The sequence below is a fragment of the Somniosus microcephalus genome, chromosome 5, assembly GCF_052327205.1.
Source record: "Somniosus microcephalus isolate GS21.2 chromosome 5, FLI_Smic_1.0, whole genome shotgun sequence".
NCBI classification, from domain to species: domain Eukaryota; kingdom Metazoa; phylum Chordata; class Chondrichthyes; order Squaliformes; family Somniosidae; genus Somniosus; species Somniosus microcephalus.
Genome location: NC_140991.1, coordinates 297546605 through 297556060, shown reverse-complemented (window position 1 = coordinate 297556060; position 9456 = coordinate 297546605). Strand labels below are relative to the sequence as shown.

Genomic DNA, 9456 nt, shown 5'->3' with positions numbered 1-9456 from the left:
TCTTGGTCTCAGACTGAACTAGTTTTACGGGAGCTATTTTCCCTTAATTGTTGTACATTTTATCTCCTCTTCTGAAGGTGGTGCCTTCTGTTCATTTGCGCCACCACCAAGCATGATTTTCTCTCTCCTGCTCTTCACTTTCTGGAGAAGACCTTTCCCTCCTGGATACCCATATATCACAACCTACAAAACTCAGAAATGCTGGCAAACAGCTGACACAGCCCCAAAAAGCCAACGCCTCAAAAAAAAAAAAAAACGTACAGCTGAAAAACAGCCGTTGTTTGTGATCACTATGCTACTATTTCAAGGGAATTGAATAAGTTAAATTCCTCTTCCTTATATTGGATGCCATGATTTTTATTCCTATTTTGGGACCGCATTTTGCAATTCAGTTTTTCCTGTGCAAACTGAAGCCTTTACATATATTCTCGTTCGCTAACAACTGGTGTTTTGAAGTTCCTGAAGGTGGCTCAACAAGTCTTTGATGTGGATGCATCTCCACTGAGCATAAGAAATAGGAGCCGGAGTTGGCCCCTCGAGCCTGCTCTGCCATTCAATAAGATCATGGCTGATCTTCAACCTCAACTCCACTTTGCACTCATCCACCCTGGAGAGTGGCAACACAAGCCAGTCACCCACAACAACAAAAGTGCACTGAACATGCGGCTTTTAAAATGCCACTCGTTGCTCCAAAAAACCAAACTCGAAACAAGTATTACCCTGAAGTCAGTATGGAGCGTTTACATGTATAATTAAACTGTACATTTATGTCACCACTGTTACAACTTACTGAGAGGCTTCTCGGTAACTTGTATGCTAGCTCCATAAAGAGACACTATAAACTATGTATGTACCTGATATCAAAATTCAGCTCACAGATGTTGCTTCACATGTGATGCACCTATTGATGAAAGATGCTTGTCCACCTTGATCATGTACTACTGCATAGAGAACACCACACCCAGCTCGCCCTTCAATAAATGTTTGTTTTTGAGTTTCAGATAAAGAGAAATGCAGTTCGCTGACCAATTCTGTAGGAACCTGAGGTCTTCCACCACGCATTCCCATTGGAACGTTGCTGTGGGTTCCATCTCTTCCAAGCAGCGCATCTTGCGTAGGTGCTATAAGATAAAACACTTTTTTTTCCCCCCACTCCTTTTCTTGTGACATACCGAGATCTAAATTTAACATTGTTGCGCCCATTTTCCAGGTCTAGGATGGCTCATGCTTTCTCTTTCTGTAGTGTATTTTAAGGATTTGGTTGCAATGTTCAGCGTCTATAATCAGGGTTCTTGTTGGGAGGACCTACTAAGATATCAAAAGATAGTCCTGCTGTTTTCCCCCATTTCATCACTCTTACCACAAGAACATTTGTATATTGACCTTATCCGTTTACTCACTCGGGGACCATTTGTTTAAACATTTCCTTGCACACAGCTAGGCACTGATTAGCTATTTTAAGGCAGTGTGTCTTAAGGATCATATCATGTTTGACCAATGAAAGTTACAGTTTACACTTACATAAAACATAGCAATGCTAAAGTCCTTACTTATAAATTTATACGTTATACCACAAGGTAATGGTGTTCAAAGGCATTTATTGGCTTTCGTAGGAATTAAGTAAACAATGATAACTAGTACTATTAATAATTACACATGTACAATAACTTAATAATTACACACATACTTAAGGACACACTTACAGTAAAATGAATTATCGGATAATTCACACACTACAGTTCTCGAGCTTGACGGATTCGGCTATACAGGCCTTGTCGAATTCTGAAGAATCTGTTCTAACTCTCCTCTTTAAATATTTTTTCTCCAGTGCAGATTAATTTATCAAAGGATTACCTCATCCCATTATTCACTTAATGAATTTCCGTTTTAACAAGAAGGCCTCCCATACACCTCTAATCCAGGCTTTATCTTGACTGTGTTGTGATTGAAATCTTTTAACTGGACACAGTTACAGGCAATGTTCCCTTGTCTGAAGCTCCTGCGCAGGCCGCTTACTGAATGGAAAAACCGTGCCTGTGCGGAAGTTTGAATGGGCCACGCAGCCCCTTAAAGGAGCCACGCACCCAGAAAAAAATTACAGGGAACATTGGTTACAGGGGCCCAATACTTTAGTTATTACTTGACCAAATTCCACCACCATGTTCTCGAAGCAGTTGGCCACCCTAGCTCGCCAATGGATGGCACCATTAACCTGTCCACCATCTCGCAGCTGCACCAATTATGCAGGTTGATGCAGCCACCTAACAAAGAGAGGCTGTTTTTGCCTATCAGCTAAAACACTCTCCTTTTCATTTCACTGGAAATGAAGCTCTTGTCCTTCTGTATGCTGGTGGAAATAGGCTCAGCATCTCCAGTCTCTCCTTCTAACTATAGTTTCCAATCCCTATAGGCTATAGGGCTGATGTTTTGCCCCAACTATGGATGCACTTTGTTTTAATGCAAATGATGTATTGGGAAAGGTCAGTGTGGAAGCGTGTACCTCACAGGCCAGCTGAGGCACACTCTATGCTTTATGAAATTCTAATTTATGCCATACATCTTGTGCGGGTTGTTTTACCTGCGCTATACAATACATTACAACAGTGATTACACTTCAAAAGTACTTCATTGGCTGTGAAGCGCTTTGGGACATCCTGAGGTCATGAAAGGTACTATATAAATGCAAGTCTTTCTGTGTTTGCTTGGGAGTGTAGGATCGGTTGCACATACCTAAAAGGCACAGTTTCTTCCTTTTGTTTGAGCTATTTTGTGCTATGGACCTTTGCTTACTGCTTATTGGGAAACTCATTTCACAAAGGATTATACAGCCATTCTAGAGATAAGACGTGCAGCCCAACTGTAGAAGCCAGGTCCCAGAGTGAAAGGAAATTGGACTCCTAAGTCGGTATCTTAAAAGGTAATTGCAGAAATCCAGGTAATCCTGACTTGGAAATATGTCGCCGTTCCTTCATCGTCGCTGGATCAAAATCCTGGAACTCCCTACCTAACAGCACTGTGGGAGTACCTTCACCAGATGGACTGCAGCGGTTCAAGAAAGCGGCTCACCACCACCTTCTCCAGGGCAATTAGGGATGGGCAATAAATGCTGGCCTTGCCAGCAATGCCCACATCCCATGAATGAATAATTTTTAAAAAGTCTTTCTACTTAAAGGAATTTTCTGACTTTGCCAGATACAAGGGTATTTTTTTCCAGCTGGCAGGATGGGTCCCACCAATGTAGAACTTACAGTTAAGGTTTTGAGAAATCAGAAATCTCTCCATGACAGAACTATCCATCTCCAGCTATAGAACTATCCCTCATTACTTCACTATCCCCATTATTTTTTATATATGAGAAATTTCTTCACTCAGAGGGTGGTGAATCTTTGGAATTCTCTACCTCAGAGGGCTGTGGAGGCTCAGTCATTGCGTATATTCAAGACAGGGATCGATAGATTTTTGAATATTAAGAAAATCAAGGGATATGGGGATAGTTCAGGAAAGTGGAGATGAGGTAGAAGATCAGCCATGATCTTATTGAATGGCGGAGCAGGCTTGAAGGGCCAAATGGCCGACTCCTGCTCCTATTTCTTATGTTCTTATTGAACTGTCCTTTTCCCACTACTGAACAATTACTTACCTACTATAATTTATGCCCCACTTATTACTGAACTATCCACTTGCACTATTGAAATATCCCACTCCCACTACTGACTATTCACCTCATAACTTGGCTTTCCCACTTCTCTTACTGAACTTTCCCCAGCTCCTCCCCGAACAACTAACCCTTTGCAATTAATGAACTATCCCATTCCCATTATGAACTATCTGCCTCTTATTTGCTGTAGCTCTCCATCTCAATAACTGAACTATACCTCCATTACTGAACTATTCCCCTCAATAACTGAACTATACCTCCATTACTGAACTATTCCCCTCTCAATAACTGAACTATACCTCCATTACTGAACTATTCCCCTCTCTAACTGAACTATACCTCCATTACTGAACTATTCTCAATAACTGAACTATACCTCCATTACTGAACTATTCTCCTCAATAACTGAACTATACCTCCATTACTGAACTATTCCCCTCTCAATAACTGAACTATACTTCCATTACTGAACTATTCCCCTCTCAATAACTGAACTATACCTCCATTACTGAACTATTCTCAATAACTGAACTATACCTCCATTACTGAACTATTCCCCTCTCAATAACTGAACTATACTTCCATTACTGAACTATTCTCCTCAATAACTGAACTATACCTCCATTACTGAACTATTCTCCTCAATAACTGAACTATACCTCCATTACTGAACTATTCCCCTCTCAATAACTGAACTATTCCCCTCCTCAGTGATGGAAGTACCACCTGCCCATTACTGAACTGTCCCTGCACTACTACTAAGGAATACACCACCCATTGCTGCATTAATTAGTGGGTAGCAATCTCGCCTCGAGTCAGAAGGTTGTGGGTTCAAATCTCACTCTAGATCACATAATCGGCGGGGTGGGGGGGGACATTTCAGTGCAGTAGAGGAAGTGCTGTACTGTCAGATGTCCTTCGGATGAGACGTTAAGCTGAGACCCGTCTGCCGTATCAGGTGGATGTAAAAGATCCCACAGCTATTGGAAGAAGAGCAGGCCTGTTTTAGTTCTCCCGGTGTCCTGGCCAATATTTATCCCTCAACCAACACCAAAAACAGATGATCTGGTCATTTGCTTCATTGCTGTTTGTGGGAGCTTGCTGTGCGCAAATTGGCTGCCGCATTTCCTACTTCACAACAGTGACTACACTTCAAATGTACTTAATTGGCTGTAAAGCATTTTTTGACATCCCGAGGTCGTGAAAGGCGCTACATAAATGAAAGTTTGTTCTTTATATGTCCCTCTCATTACTGAGCAATGCTCCTCCCAATTACTGACTTACACCCCTTCCGCTCGAGAACTATTCCCCTCTCTAATTCTCAAATATCTCCATTACTGAACTGTTCCCTTCTCCATTACTGATCTACGCTCCTCCTCATTACTGATTTACACCCCTTCCACTAGAGAAATAATCCCCTCACTAAAATTTAAATATCCCCATTACTGAACTATTGCCCTCTCCATTACTGGAACTGCCCCTCTATCATTGAAGTATCGCGATCAATGCAATATTCCCCCTCTGCGCTACTAAACTATGCCCCTCCTTCTAAGGCCCTCGCCAGAAATGAGCTGTCCTCCTGCCATCTTCCTTAACTGAACTATCCCCCATCCCACGACTGAACCAACTACATTTCCAGTATCAAACAATCCCCCCTCAGCATTACTGAACTTGCCCTCTCCCACAACTAAACCATCCATTACTGAACAAATGCCCTTACACATTTCTGAAGTGTGTCCCTCCCATTATTGAACTATCCTCCTCTCCATTACTGAACTATCCCTCTCCCACTATTACCCCTCTCCTTGCTGAACTATCTCCCCATTGAAATAGACATTTTAACCCTTTATTGCTTTTTATTAGCATTACTTCCATTATTTTTTAGCCCCTACCTTTACTTCAGTCTTTTTGGGTTCATTTTATTTTTTTCCTCCACCATTCACTTACTAAATTGTTTTCTGCATGAATATCCCCATCATCTATTTGTCCTTTCACTATTGTTCCTGGTTGGTTTTATTTTCCCAGCCCCCCACCCCTCCTTCCTAGTTTAAATACCTCATCACTTCCCCATTTAACCAGTACATTAGCACCTTGCCTGTTCAGATTTAGCCCGTCCTTGCAGAATAGCTCCACTATCGAACTGAACTGTCCCCCTCCTCACTACCTAACTACATGCCTCCACGTTACTGCACTATACCCCTCCTCTTTACTGAGCTATGCCACTCCCATGACTGAGGCATCCCATCCTTCTCCAGAATTATTTCTCCTCATTCATGAACTATCTGTCCCCGGGCCTGAGCTATCCTTCTACCACTGCTGAACTAACTCGCCACTAACTCCCGTCCCACTTTACTTTCCCACAGAAGAGATTCAAGTTTCCAGAAAATAAATCACACAGAGAACAAGACTATGGAAGTGTAATTATTATAGAACTTTATTAATCATTTATACTGCATGTGAAATAGTTACAATTCAATACGTGAATGCATTAAGTGCTCTCACTACTCTTACAAAGATGGTAGCAGTATCATTCAACCCTCATCAGGTTCCCAGCACTGAGACACTGAGGAATGTTGTAGTGCACTGGATCCGGATGCACCTGTCCATAGTACCTAACAGTACCTGCAAATAAATAGAAACAGTCGTCACAGAAATGGAACATACACTGACTTCCTAAGTCATTATAAAAGCAAATTAAATCACGCACTGAAAAGGTGGAACAAGGAGATTACAATGATAAGAAAAGAGCACAGACAAGGGAAACCAAAACATTAAAACCAACAGAGGTCCGATAGCTGGGTGCCCATAATCTAAAAGTATAATCAAATTTTGCAATGAAGGGATCAGAGGAGAAAATCTCAATTAGAAACAGTTATAATGAACAGAAGAACAGAAGGCCCTTCGAGCCTGCTCCGCCATTCAATAAGATCATGATTGATCTTCAACCTCAACTCCACCTTCCCGCCCGATCCCCATATCCCTTAATATCCCCAAAAAATGGGTGGGTTTAAAGATACAAATAATGACAGACAATTGTAATTTTATCAGTATATATTTAAATATCTAAAAGGATAGTGGTGTCTGTCTGTCCATCTTTCTGTCCGCTATACACTCAAAAGTTATAGAGCGTACCTACACATATGTTATATCAAAAGAAAGCTGATGATCAGGGGAGTGTCATAGGCATATTTACTTTTTGGTCAGACAAAAATTGTTCGGACAGTATACAAAAAACGTTCAAAAATCCGCTCATTAGCAGTTGACCAATCCTACCGCTCATTAGCGTTGAGTGACGTGATGGTTGACCAATCCTACAGTTCAGTGACCTGATGGTTGACCAATCGGTGCGTCACGGGCGGGACCTAATCCTGCAGCCTCCCGAAACGTTGCCGCCATTTTTTCCCCTGCTTTTACCAGCTGCGGCGGCCCGCCGGAGCGGGAGGTGAGTTGGGGTTACTCGGGCCGGGCCTGACAACCGCTCGGCCCGAGACACAGAGCGGGGGAGCGGCAGCGGCCGGCCGTCAACCGCGCGGCCCTCTAAGCTGCCCTGGCAACGCCGGCCCCCCCCAGCTAGTTTAAATATAAATAAGATTTGTGCAAAAATTACTTTGTCTACTTTCAGTCATCACTTAGGCCATGCGATTTTTCACTGGCTCCTTAATGTGCAGCTGTTGTAGGAGTCAAACAGCTCAGATATCAAATTCCAGTGCAAGAAATCAGGGTTTCTATTCCACTGTTTTGTTGATCCTGACAGGCAGGCTTTTGTGCTATCATAATGTAAAGATGTTAAAACAGCTGTGTGGTCAGGATACTACCCCAGCCCGTTTTTAGTTAGTACTTTTGAGTATCATCTGCCCCCCCAAAATTTCCAAAGTGGCTTTTGGCGTTCCGTCTCCGAATACTGCCTGCCAAGCCATTATATTCCAAGTGAGTTCAGTGTTATAAGCAGGAAAATTAGGGCAACTTATTTAATGCTTTGGACCAGTCCTCAAAAGCTTTGCAACAAGACATCATGAAGTACCTCATCTGCAACTTGCCTTAAGTGTTTTTCACCTTTTCTCAGGACATTGTGTTCCTTTCCCCACCCCCACAACCCAAAACGTTATATACAGGCATCGAAAGCTACACATGTTATAGGATTAGTGAAGATCGGGTTTTATACACCGATGGCTTGCAGGGTCAAACAATTGGTTTCCCCTTTTTATCAATGGTATATCAAGGTGCCTTGACACAGTAGCTGCAGCACTGGTGCGAAGCTCTGAAGTTAGTGTAAATGCAGTTTGGATTCAGACTGAGGGACTGACCTGGCCAGAGTGAATAGGACCGAGGCTCCCTGGTGACGGCTCGGAGCCTCAGTCTGCTTTGCTGCAGAGTCAGTTCAGGTCTTGACAGCAAGTTTATATTCCCCAAGGTTAGCATTAGTGTGACGCCAAACCCCACCCCCTTCTCTAAGCAGACGTTTGCAGGCTAGCTGGAGGGTATTACAGCTTATGTGCCACGGAACCTGGCATCTATCTATATCTATATAAGACCTCTTCTGTCTGTCTGTCCGTTCTCTATACGTTTGAAAGTTATAGAACGTACCTACACGCGCATCACGTCAAAAGAAAGCTTACGATTACGGACCGGTCATAGGCGTATTTACGTTTCGGCCGGACAAAAATCATGCCCACGGTATCCCAAAAACGTTCAAAATTCCGCTCATTAAATGGTAAAAGTTCCGCTCATTTGCTCATTAGCATTGAGTGACGTGAAGGTTGACCAATCGTGCGGTCGAGTGACCTGACAGTTGACCGACGGTTGACCAATCGCTGCGTCTCGGGGGCGGGTTCATTACGCGTGCGGGCGGGCCATCCTACAGTTGAGTGTTGAGTGACAGGACGATTGACCAATCCTACAGTTCAGTGACCTGATGGTGTGTGGGCGGGCCTTATCATTCTGAACCGAAGTGAGTGTCCGCCATCTTGATTCTTCACGATTTTTTTCCCGCACTTTCTGTGTGTTAGGGAACTAAGGTAAATATTTGAATTATGTGTTAGGGAATTAAATAACAATTTATTTGAGTAGGAAATGAAGTGATCCCCTGCCCTTCGCCCGGAGGCTCGCCTACTTCGAACGGCCGTTTCGAGCGGCTGTGCCGGCGCCGGGCGTGGCCTAGCAGCCCGGGAAGCCTGAGCCTCGAGTTCAGTGCTCCGCTCTAACCGCCGCCGTCCCCCCCCTCCCCCTCTCCTCCTCACCCTCCCGCAGGGGGGACTCGGGGCTGCTCTCCGCCCGCTGCAGGCAGGCCTGAAGCTGAAAAAATTTCTCTCTCTCTCTCTCCTCTTCCCCCTCTCTCTCTCCTTCTCCTCTTCCCTCTCTCCCTCTCCTTCCCTCTCCTCTCTCTCTCTCCCCCTCTCTCTCTACTTCCCCCTCTCCTGCCGTGAGTGCGGGACCGGGCAAAACCGGCGCTTTTGAATCAGCTGTTCCCGATCGCAATCAGACACGGGAGTCTGCAGCCCGGCCAACCGGGTCCAAAGGCCCGCCGTGTTCACCAGCAGGAACCCTGGGCTCGCTTCGGAGCGCTGGGCACCCGGCCTCCCGTTGTCGGAGTGACTCCGTTCTGCTACTGAGGTGAGTCCGGCCGGGCCTGAGGCGCTAGTGAGGGAGAGGGGAGGCAGGGAGAGAAAGGAAAGGAGGGAGAGGAGAGAGTGTGTGAGGGAGAGTGTGAGCGAGAGGGGGGGAGTGTGAGGGAGAGGAGGGAGAGGGGAGTGTGAGTGGAGGGAGGGGGGGGGAAGTGTGAGGGAGAGGGGGGGGGAGTG

General features: G+C 44.6%; 1 protein-coding gene across 5 annotated transcripts in view; it reads right to left on the bottom strand.

Annotated features, from left to right (window-relative positions):
• Nucleotides 1-6070: 6070 nt before the first annotated feature.
• cdv3 (carnitine deficiency-associated gene expressed in ventricle 3) overlaps nucleotides 6071-9456 on the bottom strand; it is a 40288-nt gene continuing 36902 nt past the window's right edge. For all 5 annotated transcript variants that reach the window (XR_015078540.1, XR_015078539.1, XM_085989201.1 and 2 more), the window contains one exon: nucleotides 6071-6280. Coding sequence is in view for 1 of the 5 variants with exons in the window: in XM_085989202.1 (XP_085845328.1) it covers nucleotides 6271-6280 (10 nt within the window). In the remaining 4 variants the exon portion in view is untranslated. The remainder of the gene's footprint in view (nucleotides 6281-9456) is intronic.